Source organism: Oncorhynchus mykiss, chromosome 14, assembly GCF_013265735.2.
Source record: "Oncorhynchus mykiss isolate Arlee chromosome 14, USDA_OmykA_1.1, whole genome shotgun sequence".
NCBI classification, from domain to species: domain Eukaryota; kingdom Metazoa; phylum Chordata; class Actinopteri; order Salmoniformes; family Salmonidae; genus Oncorhynchus; species Oncorhynchus mykiss.
Genome location: NC_048578.1, coordinates 9,184,050 through 9,202,500, shown reverse-complemented (window position 1 = coordinate 9,202,500; position 18,451 = coordinate 9,184,050). Strand labels below are relative to the sequence as shown.

The window sequence follows — 18,451 nt, the reverse complement described above, 5'->3', positions numbered from 1 at the left end:
AATTCCTTTGACCTCATGTCTTGGTTTTTTCTCTGACATGTTCTGTCAACTGTGGGACCTTTATATAGACAGGTGTGTGCCTTTCCAAATCATATCCAATCACAAATGGACTCCAATCAATTTGTAGAAACATCTCAAGGATGATCAATGGAAACAGGATGCACCGGAGCTCAATTTCGAGTCTTATAGCAAAGGGTCTGAATACTTATGTAAATACGGTATTTCAGTTTTTTCTATAAACCTGTTTTCCTTTGTTATTATGGGGTATTATGTGTAGATTGATGAGGATTTTTTTATTTTAAATCCATTGTAGAATGAGGCTGTAACGTAACAGAAACGTGGAAAAAGCAAAAGGGTCTGAACATTTTCCGAATGCAGTGTAAATGTGAGAGGACTTGGGAACAGAAGCATATCATTTCAGTCAATAGAAATAATGGATCTGAATGACTGGGAGAGAAGAAAGAGAGTGAATATGACTAAACAAAATGTGTGAGAGAGACTGAAAGGGAAGTTCAGAGAGAGAGAGGATCAATACTGAGAAGCACTATCACACATACAGTACAAGAAAGTGATCTGTGCCCTGTAGTATTCTCTCTCTCTCTCCATTGCCCCCCCCCCCCACCCCCACACACACATACACATAAAACATACTGTACTATACACCCAGAGTGCAGTGATCTATCCCCTGCTCTGCTCTGCTCTGCTATTGGCATGACTGCCCTGGGTGAGAGACTGCTCTGCCATGCCCTGGCTGTGCCCTCTCTGTAACCCTGTCAGACAGACACTGATCTGCTCTGGCGTCCACCAGGTACCCAATGGACCCAGTGCCCTGTCACACTGCTTTACCATGCCACCAGGCATCCACATTCAGGTGACCCCTGCTCACCCCAGACCAAACTTACTGCACCCTTCTCAGTGTGTGTGTGTGTGTGTGTGTGTGTGTGTGTGTGTGTGTGTGTGTGTGTGTGTGTGTGTGTGTGTGTGAACGAGAAAGAGAGAAAGAGAGAGAGGATACCAGTTGGGCACAACAGTCTACACTCAAGTCAAAGCTCAGACCAAGATGCAGCCAGATCAATATCTTGATCTGATTGAGGAGAGAGAACTGGGGAGTGTGAGGAGAATGGTTCAGGACTGGAGTAGGCAGAGGAGTTAAGTAAGGTGGTAGGGTAGGATGGGAGTATTTATTTTGGGCTGTGTGTGTGTGTGTGTGTGTGTGTGTGTGTGTGTGTGTGTGTGTGTGTGTGTGTGTGTGTGTGTGTGTGTGTGTGTGTGTGTGTGTGTGTGTGTGTGTGTGTGTGTGTGTGTGTGTGTGTGTGTGTGTGTGTGTGTGTGTGTGTGTGTGTGTGTGTGTGTGTGTGTGTGTGTGTGTGTGTGTGTGTGTGTGTGTGTGTGTGTGTGTGTGTGTGTGTGTGTGTGTGTGTGTGTGTGTGTGTGTGTGTGTGTGTGTGTGTGTGTGTGTGTGTGTGTGTGTGTGTGTGTGTGTGTGTGTGTGTGTGTGTGTGTGTGTGTGTGTGTGTGTGTGTGTGTGTGTTGTGTGTGTGTGTGTGTGTGTGTGTGTGTGTGTGTGTGTGTGTGTGTGTGTGTGTGTGTGTGTGTGTGTGTGTGTGTGTGTGTGTGTGTGTGTGTGTGTGTGTGTGTGTGTGTGTGTGTGTGTGTGTGTGTGTGTGTGTGTGTGTGTGTGTGTGTGTGTGTGTGTGTGTGTGTGTGTGTGTGTGTGTGTGTGTGTGTGTGTGTGTGTGTGTGTGTGTGTGTGTGTGTGTGTGTGTGTGTGTGTGTGTGTGTGTGTGTGTGTGTGTGTGTGTGTGTGTGTGTGTGTGTGTGTGTGTGTGTGTGTGTGTGTGTGTGTGTGTGTGTGTGTGTGTGTGTGTGTGTGTGTGTGTGTGTGTGTGTGTGTGTGTGTGTGTGTGTGTGTGTGTGTGTGTGTGTGTGTGTGTGTGTGTGTGTGTGTGTGTGTGTGTGTGTGTGTGTGTGTGTGTGTGTGTGTGTGTGTGTGTGTGTGTGTGTGTGTGTGTGTGTGTGTGTGTGTGTGTGTGTGTGTGTGTGTGTGTGTGTGTGTGTGTGTGTGTGTGTGTGTGTGTGTGTGTGTGTGTGTGTGTGTGTGTGTGTGTGTGTGTGTGTGTGTGTGTGTGTGTGTGTGTGTGTGTGTGTGTGTGTGTGTGTGTGTGTGTGTGTGTGTGTGTGTGTGTGTGTGTGTGTGTGTGTGTGTGTGTGTGTGTGTGTGTGTGTGTGTGTGTGTGTGTGTGTGTGTGTGTGTGTGTGTGTGTGTGTGTGTGTGTGTGTGTGTGTGTGTGTGTGTGTGTGTGTGTGTGTGTGTGTGTGTGTGTGTGTGTGTGTGTGTGTGTGTGTGTGCGCGCGCGTATAACACCCGACCTGCTAGCGAAGTGCTCGATTCTGCTGTGTGTGTCTGCATGGGGTAGCTTGGGAGAGGAGCACGGCCTGGTAAAACACAGAAAAACATCATTAATACCTCTACTACTGGTACTTCGTGGTGTCTACTTCTTAAAAACGTATTGAATCCCACTCATGTACAACCAACCGCATCAAAACAGAAGTGCTCCCTTCCCCTCAACATCATAGAATACTGCCAACAAAGCTTACATCGTAATATTATTGGAAAATGTATTGCTGTCATATATATAAGCAGTCTCCCTCTCTCTGTCAAATCATGTTTCCTGTCTTCTCTGTGCCAGTCTGTCTAGCCATATGTATGTGTCTGTAGGGGTATGACTCACGTCTCAGAGTTCTCAGCCTCCAGCACCGACTGGACAGGCAGGTAGCCCCGCTGAGGGTGCTTGCTAAAGTACTGCTTCGACCGGAACTTGTTCTTCAGCGTTTTGGCAAAGTCCCGCATCTTTTCTCCTGAGGTGGTCTGCCACATGATTTAGATGAGGGGACCGGAATGGAGGAGAGGAGAGGGAAACGTGGTGGGAGGACAAGAAGACAAAGTGCACCACTTTAGAATTCGTTACACTACACATGCACGCTAGCACACACACGCACACGCACGCACACACGCAAGAGAGAGAGAGCGAGCCTTGTCTTGAACTAAATGTTCTTATAGTGCCCTGCTGCTAGTCCAGTTGTCCTGCCCCCCTCTATCTCCCTCTGACCTCACTGGACTACAGTTCTACAGTCTTGTACCCCCCCAACCCCCCCCCCCCCCCCCCCCCCCCCCCCCCCACTCCATCATAGAACCCAGCACCATTGGAGTCAGAGGACTGAAAAGAATATACTCCAGCCTAGCTCCACTTAAACCTTCCCCTGGTTGAAATACTGCCCTGGGAGAAATCATTTGGCACATAGCTCCCTACCATATCCCACAGCCCCGCATTGATTAGAGCTGAAATAGTGAGCTAGTGTGACATCCACACTCTCTTAAAGGGGCAACCAGCGATTGCTAAATCCATATTTGGACTTTTAAATGAATGAAATATACACATTGATTCTTGAAGAATCTAACTTAAAAATGCCTCTTGGTCTTAGTTCAACTGTCGTACCCCATCAGAACCTGAAAAATAAGCTTGTTTTAGTCCATTGCTTGTAAACAATGTAATTCTTAACAAACACTGTATGGGAGAGTGGGGTATGTTGAGAAAATTTTTACATTCCGCATTACTATGTCAAGGGAAATATAAACTCAGCAAAAAAGAAATGTCCCTTTTTCAGGACCCTGTCTTTTAAAGATAATTGGTAAAAATCCAAATAACTTCACATATCTTCATTGTAAAGGGTTTAAACACTGTTTCCCATGCTTGTTCAATGAACCATGAACAATTAATGAACATGCACCTGTTGAATGGTCGTTAAGACACTAACAGTTTACAGACGGTAGGCATTTAAGGTCACAGGTATGAAAACTTAGAGGCCTTTCTTCTGACTCTGAAAAACACCAAAGAAAAATGCCCAGAGTCCCTGCTCATCTGCGTGAATGTGCCTTAGGCATGCTGCAAGGAGGCATGAGGACTGCAGATGTGGCCAGGGAAATAAATTGCAATGTCCGTACTGTGAGACGCCTAAGACAGCGCTACAGGGAGACAGGACGGACAACTGATCATCCTCGCAGTGGCAGACCAAATGTAACAACACCTGCACATGATCGGTACATCCGAATATCACACCTGCGGGACAGGTACAGGATGGCAACAACAATTGCCCGAGTTACTCCAGGAACGCACAATCCCTCCATCAGTGCTCAGACTGTCCACAATAGGTTGAGAGAGGCTGGACTGAGGGCTCAGCAGGTCCTCACCAGACATCACGACGCCTATGGGCACAAACCCACTGTTGCTGGCCCAGACAGGACTGGCAAAAGTGCACTTCACTGACGAGTCATGGTTTTGTCTCACCAGGGGTGATGGTCGGATTCATCGTTGAAGGAATGAGCATTACACCGAGGCCTGTACTCTGGAGCGTGATCGATTTGGAGGTGGAGGGTCCGTCATGGTCTGGGGCAGTGTGTCACAGCATCATCGGACTGAGCTTGTTGCCATTGCAGGCAATCTCAACGCTGTGCGTTACAGGGAAGACATCCTCCTCCCTCGTGTGGTACCCTTTCTGCAGGCTCATCCTGACATGACCCTTAAGCATGACAATGCCACCAGCCATACTGCTCGTTCTGTGTGTGATTTCTTGCAAGACAGGAATGTCAGTGTTCTGCCATGGCCAGCGAAGGGCCCGGATCTCAATCCCATTGAGCACATCTGGGACCTGTTGGATCAGAGGGTGAGGGCTAGGGCCATTCACCCCAGAAATGTCTGGGAACTTGCAGGTGCCTTGGTGGAAGAGTGGGGTATCATCTCAAAGCAAAAACTTGCCAATCTGGTGCAGTCCATGAGGAGGAGATGTACTGCAAGTACTTAATGCAGCTGGTGGCCACACCAGATACTGACTGTTACTTTTGATTTTGACCCCCCCATTGTTCAGGGACACATTATTCAATTTCTGTCTGCCACATGTCTATGGAACTTGTTCAGTTTATGTCTCCGTTGTTGAATCTTGTTACGTTCATACAAATATTTGCACATGTTAAGTTTGCTGAAAATAAAAGCAGTTGACAGTGAGAGGACATTTTTTTGCTGAGTTTAGTATTCTTTCAAACAAAGATCTCTACATATATTTCATAATGTTGTGTATCCCTCGAAATAATCAGAATTCATGTAAACATAACAGATTGGAAAGCATATCTTGTCCAAAAAACTTATGCCGTGGGTGACGGTGTCCTGTGACAGTGGGTGATGGTGCTGGTAGGTAAAGTTTAATTCATGGAATGGGGGTGTGGTGTATTGTATATCTTCAATGTATGCCTACATTCAGATATAAAGCTCTCTCTTCAATATCACTTACCCTTCTATTTCTTGACCAGTTGTCTGGGACAGAGATGTTGTTTTCAATTTATAGGCAAGTTTTCTGCATTTGAGGCTACTCAGGCCATGAAACTGGTCCTCAAGATTCTTCATATGTTTAGCAAGCTCAGACACCATGTTATCAGATAAGACCTTGTGTGCCTCTGCTACTCTATCAGAGCCTCTCACACAGGTACATGTTCATTTTCTTTGATATCAAAGTACCTTTTCAGTGTCATTCAGTATATTTTCTCATCCCTTGCTGCTGCTCGAATGGACTTCTTCCCTTCTCTCACTTCATTGGCTGCTCTCTCAAGAACCTCAAGGGGGGCTAGACCCCTGCTTTTTTTACATTTATTTTTTACATTTGTATACATACAGTGCCTTGAAAAAGTATTTCAAATCAAATCAAATCAAATTTTATTTGTCACATACACATGGTTAGCAGATGTTAATGCGAGTGTAGCGAAATGCTTGTGCTTCTAGTTCCGACAATGTAGTAATAACCAACAAGTAATCTAACTAACAATTCCAAAACTACTGTCTTGTACACAGTGTAAGGGGATAAAGAATATGTACATAAGGATATATGAATGAGTGATGGTACAGAGCAGCATAGGCAAGATACAGTAGATGGTATTGAGTACAGTATATACATATGAGATGAGTATGTAAACAAAGTGGCATAGTTAAAGTGGCTAGTGATACATGTATTACATAAGGATACAGTCGATGGTATAGAGTACAGTATATACGTATGCATATGAGATGAATAATGTAGGGTAAGTAACATTATATAAGGTAGCATTGTTTAAAGTGGCTAGTGATATATTTACATCATTTCCCATCAATTCCCATTATTAAAGTGGCTGGAGTTGAGTCAGTGTCAGTGTGTTGGCAGCAGCCACTCAATGTTAGTGGTGGCTGTTTAACAGTCTGATGGCCTTGAGATAGAAGCTGTTTTTCAGTCTCTCGGTCCCAGCTTTGATGCACCTGTACTGACCTCGCCTTCTGGATGATAGCGGGGTGAACAGGCAGTGGCTCGGGTGGTTGATGTCCTTGATGATCTTTATGGCCTTCCTGTGACATCGGGTGGTGTAGGTGTCCTGGAGGGCAGGTAGTTTGCCCCCGGTGATGCGTTGTGCAGACCTCACTACCCTCTGGAGAGCCTTACGGTTGAGGGCGGAGCAGTTGCCGTACCAGGCGGTGATACAGCCCGCCAGGATGCTCTCGATTGTGCATCTGTAGAAGTTTGTGAGTGCTTTTGGTGACAAGCCAAATTTCTTCAGCCTCCTGAGGTTGAAGAGGCGCTGCTGCGCCTTCTTCACAATGCTGTCTGTTTGAGTGGACCAATTCAGTTTGTCTGTGATGTGTATGCCGAGGAACTTAAAACTTGCTACCCTCTCCACTACTGTTCCATCGATGTGGATAGGGGGGTGTTCCCTCTGCTGTTTCCTGAAGTCCACAATCATCTCCTTAGTTTTGTTGACGTTGAGTGTGAGGTTATTTTCCTGACACCACACTCCGAGGGCCCTCACCTCCTCCCTGTAGGCCGTCTCGTCGTTGTTGGTAATCAAGCCTACCACTGTTGTGTCGTCCGCAAACTTGATGATTGAGTTGGAGGCGTGCGTGGCCACGCAGTCGTGGGTGAACAGGGAGTACAGGAGAGGGCTCAGAACGCACCCTTGTGGGGCCCCAGTGTTGAGGATCAGCGGGGAGGAGATGTTGTTGCCTACCCTCACCACCTGGGGGCGGCCCGTCAGGAAGTCCAGTACCCAGTTGCACAGGGCGGGGTCGAGACCCAGGGTCTCGAGCTTGATGACGAGCTTGGAGGGTACTATGGTGTTGAATACCGAGCTGTAGTCAATGAACAGCATTCTCACATAGGTATTCCTCTTGTCCAGATGGGTTAGGGCAGTGTGCAGTGTGGTTGAGATTGCATCGTCTGTGGACCTATTTGGGCGGTAAGCAAATTGGAGTGGGTCTAGGGTGTCAGGTAGGGTGGAGGTGATATGGTCCTTGACTAGTCTCTCAAAGCACTTCATGATGACGGAAGTGAGTGCTACGGGGCGGTAGTCGTTTAGCTCAGTTACCTTAGCTTTCTTGGGAACAGGAACAATGGTGGCCCTCTTGAAGCATGTTGGAACAGCAGACTGGTATAGGGATTGATTGAATATGTCCGTAAACACACCGGCCAGCTGGTCTGCGCATGCTCTGAGGGCGCGGCTGGGGATGCCGTCTGGGACTGCAGCCTTGCGAGGGTAACACGTTTAAATGTCTTACTCACCTCGGCTGCAGTGAAGGAGAGACCGCATGTTTTCGTTGCAGGCCGTGTCAGTGGCACTGTATTGTCCTCAAAGTGGGCAAAAAAGTTATTTAGTCTGCCTGGGAGCAGGACATCCTGGTCCGTGACTGGGCTGGATTTCTTCCTGTAGTCCGTGATTGACTGTAGACCCTGCCACATGCCTCTTGTGTCTGAGCCGTTGAATTGAGATTCTACTTTGTCTCTGTACTGACGCTTAGCTTGTTTGATAGCCTTGCGGAGGGAATAGCTGCACTGTTTGTATTCGGTCATGTTACCAGACACCTTGCCCGGCTGCACCGCCTCGGATAGCGTCTCTCCAGTGAGCCACGTTTCCGTGAAGCAAAGAACGTTACAGTCTCTGATGTCCCTCTGGAATGCTACCCTTGCTCGGATTTCATCAACCTTGTTGTCAAGAGACTGGACATTGGCAAGAAGAATGCTAGGGAGTGGTGCACGGTGTGCCCGTCTCCGGAGTCTGACCAGAAGACCGCCTCGTTTCCCTCTTTTTCTGAGTCGTTTTTTTGGGTCGCTGCATGGGATCCGCCCCGTGTCCTGTTTGTAAGGCAGAACACAGGATCCGCGTCTCGAAAAACATATTCTTGGTCGTACTGATGGTGAGTTGACGCTGATCTTATATTCAGTAGTTCTTCTCGACTGTATGTAATGAAACCTAAGATGACCTGGGGTACTAATGTAAGAAATAACACGTAAAAAAACGGCCATCTCTGTCGGCGCCGGAAGTAGATCATTCATCCCCCCTTGATGTTTTTCCTATTTTGTTGCACTACAACCTGTAATTTAAATGGATTTTTATTTGGATTTCATGTAATGGACATACACAAAATAGTCCAAATTGGTCAAATGAAATGTAAAAATGACTTGTTTCAAAAAAAGAAAGAAAAAAAAGTGGTGTGTGCATATGTATTCAACCCCTTTGCTATGAAGCCCCTAAAAAACCTTCAGAAGTCACATAATTAGTTAAATAAAGTCCACCTGTGCTCAATCTAAGTGTCACATGATCTCAGTATATATACACCTGTTCTAAAAGGCCCCACAGTCTGCAACGCCCCTATGCTAGGGGCACCACAAAGCAAGAGGCACCATGAAGACCAAGGAGCGCTCCAAACAGGTCAGGAACAAAGTTTTGGAGAAGTAAAGATCAGGGTTGAGTTATAAAAAAATATCCGAAACTTTGAACATCCCCCGGAGCGCAATTTAAATCCATTATTAAAAAATGAAAAGAATATGGTACCACAACAAACCAGCCAAGAGAGGGCCACCCACCAAGACTCACGGACAAGGCAAGGAGGGCATTAATCAGAGAGGCAACAAAGAGACCAAAGATAACCCTGAAGGAGCTGCAAAGCTCCACAGTGGAGATTAGAGTATCTGTCCATAGGACCACTTTAAGCGGTACACTCCATAGAGTTGGCCTTTACAGAAGTGTGGCCATAAAAAAAGCCATGCTTAAAGAAAAAATAAGCAAACTAATTTGGTGTTCACATATGGAAGAAGGTATTCTGGTCAGATGAGACAAAAATGTTGCTTTTTGGCTATAAAGGAAAGCGCTATGTCTGGTGCAAACCCAGCACCTTTTATCACCCTGAGAACACCATCCCCACAGTGAAGCATGGTGGTGGCAGCATCATGCTGTGAGGATGTTTTTAATCTGCAGGGACTGGGAAACTGGTCAGAATTGAAGGAATGATGGATGGTGCTAAATTCAGGGAAATTCTTGAGGGAAACCTGTTTCAGTCTTCCAGAGATTTGAGACTAGGACAGAGGTTCACCTTCCAGCAGGACAATGACCCTAAGCATACTGGTAAAGCAACTCTCGAGTGGTTTAAGGGGAAACATTTAAATGTCTTGGAATGGCCAAGTCAAAGCCCAGACCTCAATCCAATTGAGAAACTGTGGTATGATTTAAAGCTCGCTGTACACCAACGGAACCCCTCCAACAAAAAGGAGCTGGAGCAGTTTTGCCTTGAAGAATGGGCAAAAATCCCAGTGGCTCGATGTGCCAAGCTTATAGAGACATACCCCAAGAGACTTGCAGCTGTAACTGCAGCAAAAGGTGGCTCTACAAAGTAGAGGTGAATAGTTATGCATGCTCAAGATTTCAGTTATTTCTTGTTTGTTTCACAATAAAACATATTGTGCATCTTTAAAGTGGTAGGCATGTTGTTCAAATCAAATGACCCCCCCCCCACCCCCAAAATAAATATATTTTAACTCCAATTTGTAAGGCAACAAAATAGGAAAAATGCCAAGGGGTGAATACTTTCGCAAGCCACTCTAGGGCATGATGATGTCTGCTATGTAACAATACAAATTCACTATCTTGAGTTCATATACATGACACATTGCAAAAATACTGTTCATATTACGCATAGTGACCATTGGCTCAACTTACTCCAAGGCAAACATTTTGACTACATTAGCCACACAGCTACAAAGATGCACTTTCATGAAAGGTTTAAGACCTCATATTGTATCTTTGGAGACCCCAACTACTGTATAAAACAATCTTAAAATGATCTACTTTGATTTAGATACAAGCATCATGAAACCTATAACCCAATAAATTGATTAGAGAATTTTATTTTATTTTTTATTTTTTTCCTAACTTCCATGTGGTTTCAACCTTCAGACTCCATAAAATGATGACTTCTCCCTAAATATTTGGTCATATAATTAACTTTATGTATAACCTCCTAGAAAAAGGGGTGGCTCAATTTACCCCACACTCCCCTACAACCATATCAGATGCCAATGTGGATATAGGCCTATACCTGTAAATCCATTCCTTTGTTGCACACGGTTTATCACATGTTCAATTTGTTGGATAATGAGTGTGAATAGGCATATCATATAGGATTATTCTATACTTTTTTAATAAATTAATTAACAAGCAAAAGATAAAATTCATGTAGGAATCCATAGGTCTACACATTTGATTGACAAAGTGTAAGCTTCATTAAGGTTTTTGAAATCATTCATTTCCAGACAATTCATTTTGGGGGTCAGAATATTCAAAAACAGAAAAGTATTAGATTAAACTAAATAATTTAAATATGATATACTTGAATTAGTCATATTCTTGTTTTGAATGTGACGAATGAAACGCTTGAATATGAAACCGACTCATACACAGAAAAGGTTTCTTTCAGGTTTCTGCTTAGTTATTGCTGCTGTTAGGAAGTAAGATACTTAAAGAAGGGATTGAGTCCATTTGGATGTAATTTCTTACTCCTTATAACACACACACACACACACACACACACACACACACACACACACACACACACACACACACACACACACACACACACACACACACACACACACACACACACACACACACACACACACACACACACACACACACACACACACACAGATCTATTTTGCAAAACCATTCCAGTCAGTTCAATTATGAGTTTGTCTGAGACCTTGCTTCTTGGCATTCCAGCACACTCCCTCTGTCCAACACAATTACAGCAGAGCTATGGAGCAAGCAGGCAGGTCTATACTGGTGCAAAGCACCCTGGGATAGGCCTCCCTGGACACCAAGATGGCTGGAGCGTTGGCTGTCCCGCTGGCCTTCCCACACTCCCTGTGGGATTTGATCCACAGCTCAGCAAAGCGGCCTGGATTAGCCCCACACACCTTTGTGGAGGGAAAGAATATCCAGACCTCCCTGCATTCACTGAAAGGGTCTTAAATCACTCTAGTGCGCCAGCGGCCGCCCGTCAGCTAATCACCCTCTCCAAGTAATTTTTTTGCAATTAAGCAGCTTTTCCCTCCCCGGTCGGCCATGTCAGAGGTGTTTGCACTGAGCCGGAGTCAGAGAGAATGGTGGTTCTGTGCCATCTGTCAAAATGTGATAGATCAGTCAGTTGGTGTGTGATCCCCGAGCGGAGCGGCTTCCAGCCCTCATAGTTTGTTTGATAACCGGGGAGGGTTCAGTTCTGTGGTACTTTTCCATTAGGATAGCAAGGCCCTACAGGAAACATGCAAGTGTTATCAACGTTTTGCTGTTGTATTTGGCTGTATTGCTTTCCAATGTTTTCCAATATTAGGTGTAACCTTCTAGATCACACTTCCTATGATCTGTATTGCTTCTCCTCAGGACACTTATAACACGGCTAATCCTGATTTAGTTCTGAAATGAGTTATTGGAAAACCATATGCAGGACATGTAGCTAAGTAGCCAAACCCTGATCTATTGATTGGGTGTGAATGTTCTGGCAGTGAGAGCATCGGTAGTGTGCTGTTGGCCACCGTCAGCCCCGGCTAACCTCTTCCTAAATATTTGGGCACATTACATTTGGTGTATAGTTTCCTAGAAGCAAGGGGTGGCTCAAGTAGCCACTTGTCTCAACTTACCCCACTTTCCCCTATAGCCTCAAACCATGGTTAAAACTATAATTGTTATCTTGTATGGTCAGTCCTTGCATTAATAGCTCTGTCTATGGATTTGAGAGTGGTTACATTTCCCCAACCCCATCCCTCATCTTTTTACCCAAACAGTGGAGGGGGTGACGCTTTGTTATTGTTTGAACTGCAGATTGTCCCTTTAAGATGGTAGGTTAGCGCGTAGTATAGGCTGCGTCGGAAATGGCACCCTATTCCCTGTACAGTGCACTACTATGCAGTACTAGGTGCACCCTATTCCCTGCACAGTGCACTACTTTTTTAAATATTAATAGGGTGCCATTCGTGAGGCAGCCTGGGTGTAGTACTCCTTCTTACTGGGGTGTAGTACTCCATGATGGGGTAGTGGAGCTTCTTTCCCTTGGTGGTGCGTCCTGTGAGGAAGCACGTCTGGCAGATGTCCACGTTGAATTGTTTAAGACTGCGGTACCTGTCAGGACATATCAGCAGAACGGAAGACCATGTCACAGTCAGTAACATTAGAGAGGTCTTAGCAATAGCTCTATCCTCAAACTAGATGGGTTTTTTTTTTGCGTGTGCATATAGTATGTGTGTCACACATCCACCTTTATTAATCTCCGATAGAGGTACAAATGACCCACCTGAATCCCTTGATGGGGCACTGTTTACAGATGTAACACTTGGCCTGGTGCTTGGCGGACTCGGCCACAGCCACACGCTGCAGAACAGCCAGCCACACTACAGATTGAGGCTCCAGACTCATCCACTCCAGGAAGTGTGATACCTCGATGGCTAGCTTACCTGGGGCCTACGGGAGGAAGAACATAGGAAACATCATACCAGAGTAACTTATGTTTGTTTGTTCTCCTGTTTGTTTGTCTGTAAAAATGCTATTATCTAGTACAGGTATGCAGTACAATTTACTTACCACTACATCAAATTGCCTGTATTTACATACTGTAGGCTACTTATTACAAGGTAATGGTATATTCACTGAAAATGACCCTTGAAGAAGTCGTATATAAACTGCTGCAGGAAGCACAAATAGAGAAAGAGGAAGTTGATAGCGGCCAGTGAGCGTGGTGACTTTGTCAGAGGACCTGTTGCGGTTCTAACGTTCCAAAGCCATTCCGGCATTCCAGAGACATGCAGAAAAATGGGATAAAAAAGTCAGGCTAATAAAGGAGAATTCGTAATGTGTAAAATTCTCATTAAGTGTGCATCAGAGATGCATTAAAACGTTGATTTCCCTGGAGTATCGTCCTGGCTCAGCCAAAGCAGCGTAATTAATGTGTGAGTGTGTGTGTGTGTATCATGGCCGAGGAGGCGTGCTGGATCGAGAGTTCTCCAGGGGAACGAGGCTCCTCTCCTCACTGCTCTTTTCTCTGCCCTGCTCACCTCTCCTCGACTCTCGTCTCTGCTTTATGGTTCAGTAGCCAGCTCTGATTGTGGGAGGACAAATGTTTCAGCATACTGAACCCACTGAGTACACTGAACACCGCAAAGTATATATTGATTAAAATAATCATCAAATCAAAGCATATATAGATTATTCTGGCCACATATCAAAACTTAGCAAACACACTGACTACACAAAGCAACAACACACAGAGAAAACACGCTCTCCATCACTTCACAGGGAACAACAGGCTGGTCTCTCTATACACACAGACCACGGAGGGCCACAGCATTTCATGCCTACTGTAGGGTAACTCTCTCCTCTCTGATCCTCCGTCCTCCATGTAGAGCCAAACCCATCTGCCCCTCTGTCATCAATGACTCCACTACGCCTCTCCGTCCACAACAGGTGCCAGCTCGTGTCATCCGCTCACTTTGACTTCATTACCATGCCAACGTGATAAATTGTCACTACACTGATAATTCAGGCTGCTCATAAAAGAGTTGACATAGAGCAAATAGTGAAATGAAGGGGTTTAAATCACCCCAAGTTGATATCAGAAGTATGGATGGGAATAGAGCGAGATTTAATTGACGATTCGCTGTAAAAAAGGGAAGAATTAAGGGTTTTAGAATGGTTTTAAAAAGGCCACCTCCCCAAAACCTGGTCCCCGCTCATCCCAAATCTATAATTAGTTTCTCTCCTGAGCTAAATGCCACAAGGCGGGATTCCAAAAATGTGAAACCCCATATATGAGAGTGGAAATGACAATGCCCTCAGCCTCAGCAGTTGAATGGGAGGAAAGAGTTGTTCACAGTTCTTCGTTGCCTCCATCTTGCAATGGCAAAACTTTAAAATCATGTTAAGGTATATTCCATATGGTTCCACCTACACAAGTCTTTATTAATAAATATGTTAAGGTATACTCCATATGGTTCCACCTGCACAAGTTTTATTAATAATGATGTTAAGGTATATTCCATATGGTTCCACCTGCACAAGTCTTTATTAATAATGATGTTAAGGTATACTCCATATGGTTCCATCTACACAAGTCTTTATTAATAATGATGTTAAGGTATACTCCATATGGTTCCATCTACACAAGTCTTTATTAATAATGATGTTAAGGTATACTCCCTATGGTTCCACCTACACAAGTCTTTATTAATAATGATGTTAAGGTATACTCCATATGGTTCCACCTGCACAAGTCTTTATTAATAATGATGTTAAGGTATACTCCATATGGTTCCACCTACACAAGTCTTTATTAATAATGATGTTAAGGTATACTCCATATGGTTCCACCTGCACAAGTCTTTATTAATAATGATGTTAAGGTATACTCCATATGGTTCCACCTACACAAGTCTTTATTAATAATGATGTTAAGGTATACTCCATATGGTTCCACCTGCACAAGTCTTTATTAATAATGATGTTAAGGTATACTCCATATGGTTCCACCTGCACAAGTCTTTATTAATAATGATGTTAAGGTATACTCCCTATGGTTCCATCTACACAAGTCTTTATTAATAATGATGTTAAGGTATACTCCATATGGTTCCACCTACACAAGTCTTTATTAATAATGATGTTAAGGTATACTCCATATGGTTCCATCTACACAAGTCTTTATTAATAATGATGTTAAGGTATACTCCATATGGTTCCACCTACACAAGTCTTTATTAATAATGATGTTAAGGTATACTCCATATGGTTCCACCTACACAAGTCTTTATTAATAAATATGTTAAGGTATACTCCATATGGTTCCACCTGCACAAGTCTTTATTAATAATGATGTTAAGGTATACTCCCTATGGTTCCACCTACACAAGTCTTTATTAATAATGATGTTAAGGTATACTCCATATGGTTCCACCTGCACAAGTCTTTATTAATAATGATGTTAAGGTATACTCCATATGGTTCCACCTGCACAAGTCTTTATTAATAATGATGTTAAGGTATACTCCATATGGTTCCACCTGCACAAGTCTTTATTAATAATGATGTTAAGGTATACTCCATATGGTTCCACCTGCACAAGTCTTTATTAATAATGATGTTAAGGTATACTCCATATGGTTCCACCTGCACAAGTCTTTATTAATAATGATGTTAAGGTATACTCCATATGGTTCCACCTACACAAGTCTTTATTAATAATGATGTTAAGGTATACTCCATATGGTTCCACCTACACAAGTCTTTATTAATAATGATGTTAAGGTATACTCCATATGGTTCCACCTACACAAGTTTTATTAATAATGATGTTAAGGTATACTCCCTATGGTTCCACCTGCACAAGTCTTTATTAATAATGATGTTAAGGTATACTCCATATGGTTCCACCTGCACAAGTCTGTATTAATAATGATGTTAAGGTATACTCCATATGGTTCCACCTACACAAGTCTTTATTAATAATGATGTTAAGGTATACTCCCTATGGTTCCACCTACACAAGTCTTTATTAATAATGATGTTAAGGTATATTCCATATGGTTCCACCTGCACAAGTCTTTATTAATAATGATGTTAAGGTATACTCCATATGGTTCCATCTACACAAGTCTTTATTAATAATGATGTTAAGGTATACTCCATATGGTTCCACCTACACAAGTCTTTATTAATAATGATGTTAAGGTATACTCCATATGGTTCCACCTGCACAAGTCTGTATTAATAATGATGTTAAGGTATACTCCATATGGTTCCACCTACACAAGTCTTTATTAATAATGATGTTAAGGTATACTCCATATGGTTCCACCTGCACAAGTCTGTATTAATAATGATGTTAAGGTATACTCCATATGGTTCCACCTGCACAAGTCTTTATTAATAATGATGTTAAGGTATACTCCATATGGTTCCACCTACACAAGTCTTTATTAATAATGATGTTAAGGTATACTCCATATGGTTCCATCTACACAAGTCTTTATTAATAATGATGTTAAGGTATATTCCATATGGTTCCACCTACACAAGTCTGTATTAATAATGATGTTAAGGTATACTCCATATGGTTCCACCTACACAAGTCTGTATTAATAATGATGTTAAGGTATACTCCATATGGTTCCACCTGCACAAGTCTTTATTAATAATGATGTTAAGGTATACTCCATATGGTTCCACCTACACAAGTCTTTATTAATAATGATGTTAAGGTATACTCCATATGGTTCCACCTACACAAGTCTTTATTAATAATGATGTTAAGGTATACTCCATATGGTTCCATCTACACAAGTCTTTATTAATAATGATGTTAAGGTATACTCCATATGGTTCCACCTGCACAAGTCTTTATTAATAATGATGTTAAGGTATACTCCATATGGTTCCACCTACACAAGTTGTATTAATAATGATGTTAAGGTATACTCCATATGGTTCCACCTGCACAAGTCTTTATTAATAATGATGTTAAGGTATACTCCATATGGTTCCACCTGCACAAGTCTGTATTAATAATGATGTTAAGGTATACTCCATATGGTTCCACCTGCACAAGTCTTTATTAATAATGATGTTAAGGTATACTCCATATGGTTCCACCTGCACAAGTCTTTATTAATAATGATGTTAAGGTATACTCCATATGGTTCCACCTACACAAGTTTTATTAATAATGATGTTAAGGTATACTCCATATGGTTCCACCTGCACAAGTCTTTATTAATAATGATGTTAAGGTATACTCCATATGGTTCCATCTACACAAGTCTTTATTAATAATGATGTTAAGGTATACTCCATATGGTTCCACCTACACAAGTTTTATTAATAATGATGTTAAGGTATACTCCATATGGTTCCACCTACACAAGTTTTATTAATAATGATGTTAAGGTATACTCCATATGGTTCCACCTACACAAGTTTTATTAATAATGATGTTAAGGTATACTCCATATGGTTCCACCTACACAAGTTTTATTAATAATGATGTTAAGGTATACTCCATATGGTTCCACCTGCACAAGTCTTTATTAATAATGATGTTAAGGTATACTCCATATGGTTCCACCTACACAAGTCTTTATTAATAATGATGTTAAGGTATACTCCATATGGTTCCACCTACACAAGTTTTATTAATAATGATGTTAAGGTATACTCCATATGGTTCCACCTACACAAGTCTTTATTAATAATGATGTTAAGGTATACTCCATATGGTTCCACCTACACAAGTTTTATTAATAATGATGTTAAGGTATACTCCATATGGTTCCACCTGCACAAGTCTTTATTAATAATGATGTTAAGGTATACTCCATATGGTTCCACCTGCACAAGTCTTTTGAACCAGATTAATTTCATTAAAGTCCTTAGAGGGTGACTGCACTTCCTGATTTGGCCTCGTTTTGAAGATTGCTCATTAAGAAATGCTAGCGGCTAGGACTGAAGTTAAACGAGAGTTGTCTTGGGGGTGTGGTTTGATGTGGATGTGCTATGTTCGCATATCGTACCCTGACAGGTACTGTTGTTTGTCCCACCTGAGTCACCATAGCCTTGTCTAAGCCCTGTCTAAGCCGGGAACTAAGCTATATGGAAATGTTTTAAGATGGTCATAGTATGGATCTTTTAGCAATTTTTTTCAATATCTAAAAAAATAATAATATTAGATTAAAAAAAACAACGTTTATCCTTACTGCTATTAGCCCTTACAAACGCATTGAATAACATATTGACTACATGGAACAACAGATAGTCCCCCAAATTGTTTCAAAAGGAGGTTTGTTCTGAAGTGTCTGTCCTTTATCTGAGAGATATAATAAAGATCAGGAAACATTTTAACATTTTTTTTTACATGTATTTAACCCCTTTTTTGTTGTCACTAAACAGTCTCAATACAGCATATACTTCCATGCATTCCTTCAACTGCTACCGGGGAACCTTCAGAGGTGTCTTGTCAAGTTTGTGGGCATCCTAGAGCAAAACTACCGACAGTACCAGTCAAAAGTTTAGACA

The 18,451-nt window shown here is 42.6% G+C and overlaps 1 protein-coding gene across 1 annotated transcript in view; it reads right to left on the bottom strand.

The window, feature by feature from the left end:
• Positions 1-18,451, bottom strand: part of drp2 (dystrophin related protein 2) — a 211,869-nt gene that overhangs the window by 17,107 nt on the left and 176,311 nt on the right. Inside the window, exons 16-19 of the mRNA XM_036942883.1 lie at positions 12,687-12,853; positions 12,403-12,514; positions 2,733-2,869; positions 2,371-2,436 (exon numbers count right to left, since the gene is read on the bottom strand). Of these exons, the coding sequence (XP_036798778.1) occupies positions 2,371-2,436; positions 2,733-2,869; positions 12,403-12,514; positions 12,687-12,853 (482 nt within the window). The remainder of the gene's footprint in view (positions 1-2,370; positions 2,437-2,732; positions 2,870-12,402; positions 12,515-12,686; positions 12,854-18,451) is intronic.